This window comes from Python bivittatus, unplaced genomic scaffold, assembly GCF_059951505.1.
Source record: "Python bivittatus isolate LINGU-HERP-01145 unplaced genomic scaffold, Pbiv_v1 ctg000410_np1212, whole genome shotgun sequence".
In the NCBI taxonomy this organism is placed as follows: Eukaryota; Metazoa; Chordata; class Lepidosauria; order Squamata; family Pythonidae; genus Python; species Python bivittatus.
In genome coordinates, this window is record NW_028277067.1 from 6203638 (window position 1) to 6217803 (window position 14166).

The following is a 14166-nucleotide window of genomic DNA, read 5'->3' on the forward strand; positions in this document are numbered from 1 at the left end:
TTTGGCTTGTATTTCACATGTATTTGCCACATCTAACCCATGTTTGCAGTAGAAGGGGAAACACATCTTCCATTAGCCAGGCACATGTGTTAGGGAAATGCAGTTATTCTGCAGCTTCAGAAGTGAGTCCCTGAGTATTTGAGGAATTTGGACATTTCTTCCGTTGATGCTTTCAGGGAAGCAATGCTGTAGGGACTATGAGTTGGGTAGTTGGATAGGAATAGCTACTTTACAGCATAAATCTCTGTACCATAAGCTCACTTGGCTTGTAAAGTTTGAATGGACTAGTTGAAAATGAAAGGTCTACCTTCTCTTTCTTGCATCTGATGAAGTGAGCTGCAGTTCACAAAAGCTTATGACTTTTAATAAAATACATTAGAAATGGTGCTACCAGAGTCCTTCTGATTTTTTGCCTCTCTTTCTCTCTCTCATACACTCCTAGGGAAAAAAGACCCTTCTGTGTACTGTAAGTAAAATGCAGCCAGATTGCACAAAGATGTCTCTGGAGCAAATTACTCTAGGCTGAAGCTGCAGATAACAATGGCAAGCTCTGATCTTGAAACTGTGGATTTCTATTGTTTATAAAGTGTACATGTGGGGAGGAAAGAAATCCAGTTTTGGAAAATGTGGGGTGTGCATGCACATCTTTAATTGCCCCCAGTCTGATGCTGCTTATCTTTTTGCATCCTCATATCAGCCTGTCTCTTTTCTAATCTTCTCCAGTGGTACCATCCAGGTAAGTTGAACTTTAACTTCTATTATACCTGCTGACTGGAAAATTATGGAGCTAAAGTCCAACAAATCTGGAGCTTTCCAGGGTGGTTAAAAATGGTCTAAGGGAACTTAAATGCCAACCAGGGATGGTTTAGTATACTTATGTACTCTCATAATGATTTCTCATCAAGTTGAAATCTTCTATTATAGGATACAATATGTATGTTTTTTCATAGGGGCAGACTGATTAAGGAGATGAGTCTGCCACCATAGTATCCCATTTGGCCTCCAATTAACTTGAGCAGTTCACATCTAGAACAGCTGTTTGTCACTGGCTATTATGCCATCATACAGTACATGAAAGTAATCTTTGCTTAGAGATAGTATATTTTTGTGTGCTGAGCAAACAATAGAGAAAGACTGTTATCCTTACATTTTTTTTCCTGAAAGCATCTAGCTGGCAGTAGAATTGTAGTTTAGATGGAACCCTGGTCAGATATATCAGAGGATCTTTTTACATTTGGAGGCACCCTCCTCCATTATAAATATACCTTTCCTATACCAAATTCAGTGTCAGAGGCTGGTGCAGATAGAAATTGCTTACTTTTTTAGCAGTAATTTTACAATTTAAGCAACCTTACAGTATGTTAATTAACATCTTAGAAATCATATTTAACATTGATATAAACCTTTTTTCCTCATCTTTAAATGTTTAATCTATCTGAATCATCACAGTGTTGAGTTTCCGGTCTCTGTTGTATAAATACCACTGTACTCAGTTATTATTTGTATTTGATAATGTATTATTCATATTTTATAATGCAATGAAACAAACCAAAAAAAAAGGAATTGCTTACTTTTGGTAATCTTTCAAACCCCAAATCCTAGAATTAATTTGTTTTAGAAATATAACTCCTCCATAGCTTCATCATGTGCTATGTGCTGGTCCAGTTTTTGCCTCTTTCCTACTTGGCTATCCCCCCTTTTTTGTCTTTTATTCACATATCCATCCTTGTAGAAAGGAATTCTAAATTATCTAAAACCTGAACCTTGGGGATAGAATAAATAATGCAAAGCTAATCTATGGAGTAGCTGTTATTTGGTTACTGCCACAGATTGAATTGGGATGTTTTAGGGGAAGGGAACATCACTGTATGGTATCAAGGCTGGGGGAAAAACCATAGCATTTCTGATTCCTAGATGCCAGCCTCAATTTTCTGGGCTGCCTGAAGAGAGAGAAGAAAGACAGGGAGGATAGGTATTTGTGAGACTTGGAAATTGTATGATTTTAATCTTATACTTGATCAGAACTTGAAAAACAGCTAGCATATCTTGCTGTTCTGCATGTTGTAAAAGGTTGAAAACCTAGGGCCACTGGGAATCTGAAAGAACAGGAAGCAGGGGGCACCAGAGTGGGATTGAAGGTTGGAGTGCAAATATGTGTGAAAATGGAAATGTAGCCCACATTGCCTAGTTTGTATTTCTCCTTTCTCTGTATCATCAAGTTTGTTTTGTCAGCACTGTTTTGCCAGTAAAATTTAGGTTATGTGAAATTTGGAACATTTCCATTGATTGTAAGTTAGGAAAAATGGAACTGATTTCTTCTTCCTTTTTTTACATCAACACCGATTTTGTGGGGGTAGCAGTGGGATGTGTGTGTGTTGGGGTAACAGTGGGATATCTCTACGTGTGGTAGTCCTTCAGGTTCGAAGAAGACATGCTGTTGTGCAGTTCATCTGTGAACATGGCGGTGGCTTTGCAGTCCCAGTCTGGAAGTGCAATCTAGCACAATGGGGGCTCTGGAAGTCCATTGTTGCAGTAACTGTGGCTGTTCTTCTGTGATGCTGCTCATGGTTTTTTATTAGTTTATGGTGGCGCCCGGTGGAGGCTTCATAGCACAGGGCTCGCCAGTGGGTTCTGTCAGCAGCTGCAGCTTCTAGTTCCCTTGGCTGGATGTCACAGTGGCATAGGGTTTCTTTTACAGTGTCTTTGTAGCACTTGCATAGATGACCTCGAGGTCTTTTCCCAGACTCCAGTACACTGCAGAACAACTGGCAAGGCAGATGGTGGTCATCCATTCTGATGATGTGTCCCACCCATGGCATCTGGGCTCTGATAATCAGGACTCAATGCTGGCAGACTCTGCGCAATCTAAGACCTACAGGTTGGAGAGACAGTCTTGCCAACAAATGCCAAGGATGGAGCGGAGGGCATGCATGTGAACTTTCTCCAGTTGATGTGTTGTTGATACGGAGTCCAAGACTAACATCCATATAGCAGAGAAGGGATAACCACAGCTCTGTAGACTTTCAGCTTTGTGCAGATACGTATGTTGTGTTGGTCAAGCAGTCTAGTATGCAGCCACCCCAGAGCCTGACTGGCTTTGATCCTGGACTCAATTTCTTTGTCCAAAGACCCATCGCTCGAGATGATGATTTGAAGCTGCTTACATTTGTCAGTTGGGTGTTGTCAACAGTGATTTCTGGTTCTACGGGGTTGGTATTTGGCATGGGCTGGTAAAGTACTTCAGTCTTGTTCAGCTGCTGTGCAGGTTTGTGACTACAACTGCCAGTGGTCATCACTACCTGTTGATTCACCACTCCTCCATTGAGACTGGGCTTAATGAATTAGTTTGGACTGAGATGAATTGCAGAAGGTCAAAAGAGTGGGGGCCAGTCTCACCTCAGGAGGCAAGATGTTCCTCAGGGTGGGGGCGATGGCAGAAAAGGCTCTCCTCCTAGACCCCGCCAGTTGAAATTCTTAACCGACGGGGTCTGTAACAAGCCCACGAGACGGTTCTTCAGGTAACCTGGGCCCATGCCATGAAGGGCTTTAAAGGTCATAACCAACACCTTGAATTGGATCTGGAAGCAAACCGGCATCCAATGCAGCTCATGCAGCAGAGATGTTCCATGCACAGCCCTAGAGGTGCCCACACCACTGCATTCTGCACCAGCTGCAGCTTCCGGATACTTTTCAAGGGTAGCCCTGTGTAAAGCGTGTTGCAGTAGGCCATACGGGAGATGACCAGGGCATGAGTGACTGAGAGAAGGGCTTCCCGATCCAGGAATGGGCACAACTGGTGCACAACATGGAGTTGAGCAAAGGTCCTCTTAGCCATGACTGCCACCTGCTCCTCAAGCATGAGTCGTGAGTCCAGGGGGACCCCCAGATTGTGCACTGGGTCCATCTGGGCAGTGTAACCTCATCCAGGACCAAAGATGGTAGGGTCCCAGATACAGAAGAGCCCTGAACCCACAGCCACTCTGTGTTACCAGGGTTCAGCTGAAGCCTGTTGTTCCCCATCCAGACCCCCACAGCCTTCAAGCCCTGCAAAAGAACATCTACAGCATCACTTAATTCACCTGGGATGGAGATGTATAATTGAGTATCATCCGCATACTGATACCTCATCCTGTGATGATGGATGATCTCACCCAGTGGCTTCATGTAGATATTAAAAAGTAGTGAAGAGAGCACTGAGCCCTTCGGCACCCCACAAAGCAGGGGTGATAGGCTGGACCTTTCGCTTCCTATCAACACTGATTGGGACTGGCCTTGGAGGAAAGAGGTGAACCAACGCAAAACTGCCAACCACCCCCAACTCCCGCAGCTGACCCAAAAGAATATCATGGTTGATGGTATTGAAAGCTACTGAGAGGTCAAGAAGAGCCAGGATGTATGCACTATCCCCATCCTGCTCCCACCAGAGATCATCTAAAAGAATGACCAGTGCCGTTTCTGTCCCATATCCGGGCCTGTAACCCAAATGGAAGGGGTTCTATCTCCATCTCTCCCTCTCCCTCTCCTTCTCCCTCTCCATGATTATGTGCCCATCAAGTTGGTGTCAATGGTTAGCAACCACATAGATAGATTTTCTCTATAACAATCTGTCCCTAATCTGGTCTTCAGGTGTTCCAACAGTGCACTCATTGCCACTGTAACTGAGTCCATCTACTTTGCTGCTGGCCATTTTCTTTCTCTTTTTGCTTCCACCTTTCCCAGTATTAGAGCCTTCTCCAGAGAACAGGGTCTTCATATAATGTATCTGAAGTAGGATAATTTGAATGTGATCATTTATGCCTCTTAGTCAGAACTCTGGGTTGATTTGTTCAATGATCCATTTGTTTGTTTGCTTGGTTGTCCAGAATATTCTCAGGAGTCTTCTCCAACACTAAAGTTCAAAAGAGTCAATATTTGCTCTACCCTGCTTCTTCAAGTCCAACTTTCACTTCCATTGAGAGTCACAGGAAATACTGTACCGTTGCTTGTACTGTTCTGATATTTGTAGTTATAAATACATCACAGCATCTGAATATCTTTTCCAAGGCCTTCATGGCTGTTCTACCAAGTGCTGGTTTGTGACATATTTCTTGACTGCTTGCTCCTTTACTGTTGATCCTAAAAGTCAGAAGCTATCCACCACTCCATTATCTTCATTGTCAATTCTAAGGCTGTTCTACCTGTTGGCATTAGTTTGGTCTTCTTTATATTTAATTTTAGTCCCATTTTTTCATTGTGCTCCTTGATTTTTATTACTAGAGCTTGCAGATCCTTTGCATTTTTGGCTATCAGAGTAGTGTCATTACATAGCATTATGGATGTTTCTTCCTCCAATTTTAAAACCATGCTCATCTTCCAATCCAGTTTCCCTTAATATATATTCAGAATATCAGTTGAATAAATATGGGAAGAGTATACAGCCTTGTCTAGTTCCTTTCCCAACCTGAAACCAATCCGTTTCGCCATTTCTGTTCACACTGTGGTTTCCTGACCTGTATATAGGGTTCTCATGAGGACTGTGAGATGTTGTTAGATTCCTATTTTTCTAAATACATTCCACAGTTTGACATGATTGACATAACTGAAGCTCTTTCTGTAATCAATGAAGCACATACTGACTTCTTTTTGATATTTTTTGGCTTTCTTAGTTATCCACCGTACATCTGCAATAATGTCTCATATGTCTTTGAATTTTCTAAACCCAGCATGAACATCTGGCATCTCTTTTTCCATGTGGAGCTCTAACCTTCTTTGGATGATCCTAAGCATTATTTTGCTAGTATGTTAAATTAAGGATGTTGTATGATGGTTGGCACACTCTGTTAAGTCTCCTTTTTTGATATTGGAATGTAGATACATACAGAATTCTGAACATATGTATTTCTGAAGCCACCACTTGGTAAATGTCAGAATGTTATTGTGGTGGTAAAACAAGCCAATCTCTCTCTCTATAGCTTACTATCCAGCTACTGGACCAAAAATGGAACCACTTTCCTAAGACTGTGGGGTTCCCTCATTGGAGATCTTCAGGCAGAGCAAGCAATAATCTGTTCTGGATGTTTTAGTTCTCTTTCGTTGTTGTAGTGAATTTTCCTCAAAATCCCTCCAATTTTATTATTCTAATTCCCATCGGCTTTTGCACACAGGGACCTCATATTTTCACACTTTCTCTTGAAACTAAGAGGTGTAGAAAATTAGAATGTGTTTACTGTAGCTAATCTCTCAGTGGTTGTTTGGAACAATTGTTGTTTTTTTCCTTTTTCCATTTACCTGCATTTTTTGTAAATGCAGGAAGGGGCCAAAATACTCCCCCTCATCTTCTGCATCATAGTCCTGATTTAGATTTGGACTTTTCTGTACCATGATGCACATACAGATAGATGCACACACTGAAATAATCGAATGGAATGAGAAAAACTGTTTGTGGTCTCAAAATGATTACTTAAGTGGATTGTACATTCACAAAAGCTTGCCATGGGGGAACGTAACCATTAGAAAGCATCAGTTTACCAGAATGTTATCTGCCACCTCCTCTTGGCCTCCCACAGGACACTCTATTATCTCTGTTTACATTTGCCCTTTTTCAGGACAAATGAACATATTTCTGAAATGATGGGTTGTAACTACCCATGATTAAGAATGCATGGGTATTATTTAAATAAAAATGGTGAAGGTAGGTGCTTTGCTTTTTACCACACCAGTTTCTATTTTTGTAGTTCAGTTAAAAGCATTGTGTGCATGTTGTTGACCAATATATACATAAAAGGCAGGATAGTGTGTGTGTGGGTATGTCAGGTGAAGCAAGGAAAGCACCAAGGAAGGTATCATAAACCACATAGGTGTTCTTGGATGTCAGTAGAGGACCTGAGCACTAGGGGAAAGATAGAATATAAATCTTAAAAGTAATAATAATCACTGTTTCTTTAACACCTTCTAGTACCTGTCATCATATATACTTCTAGGGCCCCCTTCTAGGAGTGTGGAGGGGATTGGGTTTTAGAAGCGGGGAGGGGGATGCAAAGTAGAGTGAGTTAATTTCTTTGAGCTCATTACTCTGAAAGCAGTTTCTACAACAAAGCAGAGTGTCATCTGCCAATACAATATTCATGTGGCACTTAGAAAGTTGTGGATATACAATGCTAGGTTTGTGAACAGGATCTCTCAACCATGTTGTAGTGGATGACCATGGTAGCAGCCCATCTCTATATCTTCTGAAGTCTGAGTGAGAGGGGCCTGCAATAGTCTTGGACTTGGAGAAACCTTTCAGCACATTGTCGCCAATGGTGACAGGCAAGCAAATGATCCCAGCTGCCTTTACGCTGTCAGCGACTCTCTTCTCTGCCAGATTCGTTCATTAAGATCCTCAATTATTGATAGGGGCCAGGGATGGAGTGCCTGCCTCACCACTGCTGACATAACAGCCTTTTAATAATCCTCATGGATGCTTGAACTTAGATTGTGGGCTGGGGGTTGGAATACACTGGACAGTTTTTCCATTTGTTAAAAAGGGGGGGGGGCGATGAATACCAAAGTGCAGATCAATATTTTTTTATAGGGAAGAAAAAATAAATCTTCTTTCAGTCTCTTTTGAAATAAGCTGATTATACAATTAAAAAAATAGATTTAATGTTGGAAACAGTGCTGTTGTTTGTGGGAGTAGAATTGGGATTGCTACAACTGACCAAAAAAAATAAAAAAATAAAAAAATAATGTAGCTCAGAAGGAAGCAAATTGGAATCCTTAGATGTTTTGGACAACAGTTCCCACAGTCTTTTGTCTTGGACCATGCTGGATGGCATAATGAGATCTGCAGTCCAAAATATCTGTAGGGTACCAACTCACCTATCCCCAGTGCAGTATGTATGATTAAGAGCACAATCTATGATAACTTTCCTCAAACCTGGTACCCTCCAGATGTGTTGGAACTATATGTCTCACTCAATGATAGATGGACATTTTGGGAATTGTAGACCCTGTACAACATACCAGTTTGCCATTTTGAGGCAAGCTGACATTACGTTGTTAAGCTCCTTATTCAGAAAGCCCATCAACCAGAGAGTTTATGTGATGATTTTAGGTAATCATTTTTTTAGTTCTCATATAATGGGATCATAACACTAGGTTACCTTAGAGGGTTAAGCTGGTGATCATTCATATATAAAATGTGGAGCATTCTGAGTACTTAAATATTTTTTCCTTGGTTAAGTGAGAGATTTATTGGCAACACATCTTGGATTCAACATAAGTAATGCCTTGGAGAAACCTGATGTGTCTCGGCTTGGTTTATAGTATTGTTAAGTCACTGGCTTCTCTCCCTCCCGCCCCCAGCACTCCAGCTGTGTCCAGATGAAACTACAGCTGCTTTTTGGATTTTGCTTGCCTTGGCAAGTGATTTGAAAATCTCTTCCTTACTTCACTCCATCTAGCCATTGCAAAGGGACGAGGGAGCAACTCCTCACTGTAAAATCAAACATTAGGAGTAGGCATTATGATTAATACTTAGCAAACAGAGAAATAATATCTAAGCCATAAAATTACTCATACACAATATTGAATAGAAATCAAACTCTTCAATCAGCAGTGACCTTGCACACAAATATAAGGTTACATTAATTGGTGTAAGACACTGCTAGTGATAAAAAGGGGTAAGCTGGGTAAGCTGCCTAAAGTCACTTTATTGTGAGATGAGCGGCTATATAAATGTGATAAATAGAAGCTAAAGCAGGAAAGCTGAAAGTGTGCTCTTGGAAATCCTGTTCAATCTTTCACTGATTCTTCTCCTGGAGTTTCTCCAGCAGCCTATACTTTGAGAACCTTTAAGGCTACTAAAAACTTACTTTATATTGGGGAGAATTGACATTTTGATTATTTTGCATTGCTTTGAGGCTGTGGGTGTAACACTATAATTCACGTAGTTGTAATTATGGGAGAGCAGCCATTTCCTTTGTATGTAAAGATCTACTTCATGTGGAGGACTCTGAAGTCTTTGAAGTGAAAGCTCCAACAAGCTTGCTTGTTAATTAGTAGTTCTTGTCACTAAGTATATTTAGAGATAAGCAACACCTAAAGTTCTTGTCCCTGGCCTTCCTTGGTCGATGTGGAGAGAAGGACCTTCCCAACACCCCACGTGTTGAGTGATAGTCTCAGCATAGGCCTTGTGATGGCTACCATCAAGTGATGAACTGTGTTGTTGTGAATGAGCCCTTGGAGATCAAATAATATTGCATTTCACCTGCCACCGCCTCAGAAATGAAAGGCTTTTCAGTGACAAAGGTGCTAACCAAAGACCCCCAAGAGAGCCAAAACATGGAATTATGGTGTTGTGAATCACATACTTTTAATTAAAAAAAAAAACTTTCTAGCCTTTAATTCTATAAAGATGTGTTTAAAGAGTTTTGGATGACATATGCTGAAAGGGGGCTGAGCTGGGGCTTTCACGTTCCCCGTGTAAGTAGATGTGTTGTGCAATTCAATCATGTACAGATGCTAGTCTGATTGCTTTATATTATTATTTGGGTCGTGGAAGTAACTACAGAGTCCAGTGCAGCTACTTATATCCTGAGTGTCTTGACATAAGCTTACTCTTTGTGCTTCTCCACTCCCCCCTTCATTTCTTAGATGTGTTTCAGGGTGACAGGGGTTGAAGGGTTGATGAGATTGCTTCTCCTTGTCTTTTTGGCTGAGTGATGGGAACTGAATCTCTGCCATAGCATTTCCTTGCTTTTCCTCTTCCTCCCCCTAGTTGTGTTGGGACTCTGTTTCCAAAGAGAATTTGGGAAGGGCTGAGCCTTTCTACCTTCTGGTGACTGCATTTAAAGAAAAAGGCTTTGTCCTATTGCTCCTGGGAATTCCATTCCCTGTTTTATTCTTTGTAAAGAACTTTGAGTTAAATTGTACATTACTTCAATTTGACAATGGGTCCTCTTTCTCCTGCTGTTTGTTTTTTTCTTAATCAGTGCAAAAAAAATACAACTGTTTTAAAGTATGCAGTCCTTAATTCTGTGAAAAAGTGACACTGTGGTTTCAAATAATATCACCCCCTTCCTCCTGCCCAGCTGAAAGTCGTCTCTCTTTCTCTCCTCCTTGTCCTCATTCCTCATTCCTATTATCTCTCAAATTCCTGAAGCATGAAGTCTTTGGGTACATTTAGGGTCACCCCGAAATGGTGGCATGTTGAGTTGATTGAATTATAATTGTATTAATTGATTTTTGTGGTTAATCCTATCATATTGATACTTTGTAAGCTGCTCAGAGTCTCTGGAAATGGAGCAGCATGTAAATTAATGTAACAAATAAATTAATAAAAATGAATGGTGTGCTGAAAATGAGTAGGCCTGTTTGATTACTATGGCTTTTGTTGCACTATCCTTGGAATTGGGGAGAAAATGGGAGGAACCTCAAGCACAACAGAGCCTCTCCCTTTCCCTTTCCCATTACAAAATTATTCTTCTGTGGGGAATGAGGATGACTGTGTTCAAAATTCAGTAGTGAGTTTCCATGAACTGATGTAGTTTCCATTCATATAGGAGGTAAAGACATTTCTTTCTCCTCCTACCTGTAACCTTCATGCACATCATTAAAACTAGCTCTTGAATGTCTCCCAACCCTTTGAAGGAGATTTTGATGTGGTGCCAGAAGCTGTGGGGAAAACAAGATGGGGTGGTGGTGGTGGTGGTGGGAAAGCTGCTCATGAAGAGTTTGGAGAAAGAAATTTTGAAGTAGAGTATTTGTTTTACTAGTTCTCCCTCACAGGAGCAGAAATATAAAATAATTTCATCATATTCTATGTCATCTGGGTGGGTATGACATTACATGTTTACGTGGAAAATGCTAGATATTCAAATCCTTTTCTCTCTGCCACTGTTTGCTGCAAGGTTTTCATCCATCCCAGTCTTACTGCACATTCTGTGACTTTTATGACTATTGAACAGAAAGCAAATAGAAGTTAATTGTTTTTCATTCACTGTAATTCCCTGGTGTGTGTACCCACCCTTCTGAGATTGTGTACTTTTCTTGTTTAGGATGTATATCATTTTCATGCAAGTTGAAAGCAAACCGTAGAGAAAAGGAAAGGTGAAATGAGCAAATTCCCCAAGTCTGAATTAGGAGGCTCTCTTCCCAGGGATCCAATTGCTATCTTTCCACATTTTGCCTTCTGTATATTAATTAAGTGGGGAAAAAACCCAAACCTTGTAGGTAGGTTCACACTTTTAAGAATGACAAGCAAAGAGCATAATAGTGAAGGGAAAAGGAGAACTATTAAAAATAGATTTTAATCTCAAGACAAGAGCTTCTTTCTGCATCTGCAAATGTATTAGACTTTGACTCTCATAATCTCTGCCCAGCCCAGTTTAATTCCTGAAGAATTGAAATCTGTCACAAGTTTAAAATAGATCCACTAGGTTGCTAATGATAAGCTGGTGAGAGGGAATGCATTTGCTGGTATCTAAACAGTTCCCTGGCTCCCAGGCTGTTTCAGGCACAGTGCAATGCTCAGTGCAAAATGTTGTATTTAAAATGTTGCATGGTTTGGAATCTTGGTACTTGAAGGATCACCTGTTCATCAGTTGCTTGTACAAGGCAAAGGAAAAGCAGGTTTGTTGAAGAAAGGCCCTGTGCATCCATATCCATGAGAGCCATAAGGTGCCAAGGTCTGTTACATATTGAAAATCAGCATGCACACACCTTTTAAAAATAGTCTTTTCATTATGTCTAATGTAGCTTGCTGTATGAGAGCTAGTTGAACTAGTGGTTAAATTTATGGAGTTTTCTGACAGTTGTTTTATACTAAGTGTCCAAATAGTGAATTTCTTTGCTAGTGATGTTAGGTTCAGAAAAGCAGTAATATTATTCTTAACTAAATGCCTGCAAGAAATATTACCAGTACTGAATACTTGTATATTAATTTTCCTTCAGTTAATTAATTGATCATTTAATGGCAAACCAATGCATTGATTAAGCTCTTAATCACTGGGCAACTGAAAGTTCCATCTTTGGATGTAAATGTCTTGCAACAACTGTGAATCGTCTGTTACGATTGGTATAGAATTGGTATAAAACACAGAATATCAAATCACAAATCTTTGTGTATAATTTTTTGAGCGTCTGTGTGCTTTGTGAATTCTCAGTAGATTGTAGCTACCTAGAAACAAATACATATTTGAGTAGACCTTACAGTGGGAGAAAAAATGTCACGTTAACCTCTTAGTTTATATTTGCACTGGAGACTTAGCAAATTTAATGATCATTCCCTCTTCTCAGGAATACTAGGGGATTCATGTGAAAATCAGGGTTTTTTTGCAAAGAAATATGCAGTATCACATGTTTGGGTTTAAAGATACTTTAATTAATACTTTAATTAAGTATAATTCCCAAGATTCTTTGAGAGAAGTCCATGTAATTAAACTTTTAATACTAAAATGGGCATGCATATTTCAGAGAGACATGCTATAAATCAGTCTTCATGTGTCTCCAACTGATAACTTCTCTCTCTCTCTCTTTCTTTCTTTGCTGTTCTTTGACAGGTGTACTGTTGTCACAAAGCCCAAAAGAGAGAGAAGGAAAATAGGGTAAAGAGGCAATTCATTTTTATATGACTAGATCAAAATGGAAAGCAAGTTTGCAACTGCTGCTAGCAGCAGGAAACTAACAGTCCCCTCTTGATCCCCTTTCCAGTTATCTTGTAGTCAGTTGACAGCAGGAACCCAGAAATCAGATTTGCACTAGCCAGCTGCAAGGCACCTACCTCTTCCCCAACAGTCTGTTCTCACATTTCTCTATGCACAGAGAAATTGCTTCCCACCTGTTCATGGAGGAAGGCTATTGGAATATTCTCAGCCTCTGAGTGGAGGAAAGATGGTAGGAAGAGAGGATCCCATCTTCTAGACTGCTGTGGGGGAAGGTAAAGGTGGGAACCCAGCTGTTCAGTTGGATCAGTGGTACAGCTGGTGGTTTTAGATCCTGGGCTTAAGCGTCGTAATGGATGGAAGCCTTTAGCAGCCATGTGTATTTCTAAGGAATTGGCACCACTTGTTGTAGACATATAATTTAAAAATTAAAAATAAGAAAGTTGTCACCTGTAATAATACATGTATAATTTTAATAAATAAGAAGGGAGGACGCTATGGTGAGCATCCCTGGTGTAAGAAGTTGCCAGCCCAACTACTGATGCCAGGCCTGCTTGGCATTGCCCCATCTGCTGCAGCCATTATCTGGAAGTTCACCCTGCCCCATTCCTGTCCTAGGCAACCATGGATTTTGGCCCAAGGCCCAGCTTGCCTGCAATTGATCTGGATTCAGTCTTCCATTGGCGTAATTAATTAGAGAGTAGTACTGTCAAGCTTTTGTTGTCATTGTTGTTGTAGATTTAAATCATGGTGTGATTTTTAAAAAACGTTAGAGGTGTAGTTGTGTGTGTGTGTATACTTTTTAAAGATATGTGAAACATATGTTACATCATGTTTTCTTTTTCCACCTTTTATATTTTTGGTGGCATAATAGATGAATCAATGACTAGTGAAGAAGTTGGAGGAGCATGTTATGGTGATGTTCTATAGAGAATGAAATTTTGAGAGCAAAGTGGAGGCTGTTCTCTTAAGATTGTAGGTTCAGGGCTTGGATATACGTGTCTTTCTAATTTGAAAAATTTGGGGCTTAAGTGGGAAATGCAAATATGTGCATATAAAACAGAAATACAAAGTTTTAGGAAAAGACCAATGCTGTGATAAGGAGAAATAATTTTCTGGTGTCACTATTATTTATTTCTTTTTCTGCATGTATGTGCATATCCTGTGTGTTAGGATTTTACTAAGTGACCATTGGGAGAAATTCTAGTTTTCAGGGCAGTGTAGAAACTCAGATATTTAAGTCCACACAACTTGTTGTTTTACTCGTTCTCCTCTTAGCTCACCTTGCCATCTCATTTCTCCCTCTGCACCCCACCCTGTTGGGTCTGGAATTGAATTAATTCTCTGGTTCTATCCACCCTTCCAGGTCAGTGACATTTAAAGTGTTGCCAGTTGAACATCTGATGTGATCTAAGTCGTCAGCTGCATTCAAGGGGTGCTATTAGTGAATCTCTTGGGCTGGCCACTGTGTGGAGGCTGCGTGGGAATGTGAGGCGTTGATGGAATAAGGGAGGGGGGCAGAGTAGGTTTACTATGTGTGTTG

The 14166-nt window shown here is 40.4% G+C and overlaps 1 protein-coding gene across 4 annotated transcripts in view; it reads left to right on the forward strand.

The window, feature by feature from the left end:
* The window catches only part of RARA (retinoic acid receptor alpha), a 183324-nt gene that overhangs the window by 87777 nt on the left and 81381 nt on the right, over window positions 1-14166 (forward strand). The window contains exon 1 of one of the 4 annotated variants that reach the window (XM_025166854.2): window positions 11540-11648. The exons of the other annotated variants lie outside the window; for them this stretch is intronic. Coding sequence (XP_025022622.1) covers window positions 11627-11648 — 22 coding nt within the window. The 5' untranslated portion in view covers window positions 11540-11626. Of the gene's footprint in view, window positions 1-11539; window positions 11649-14166 lie in introns of those variants that run through there. 4 annotated transcript variants of the gene reach the window in all.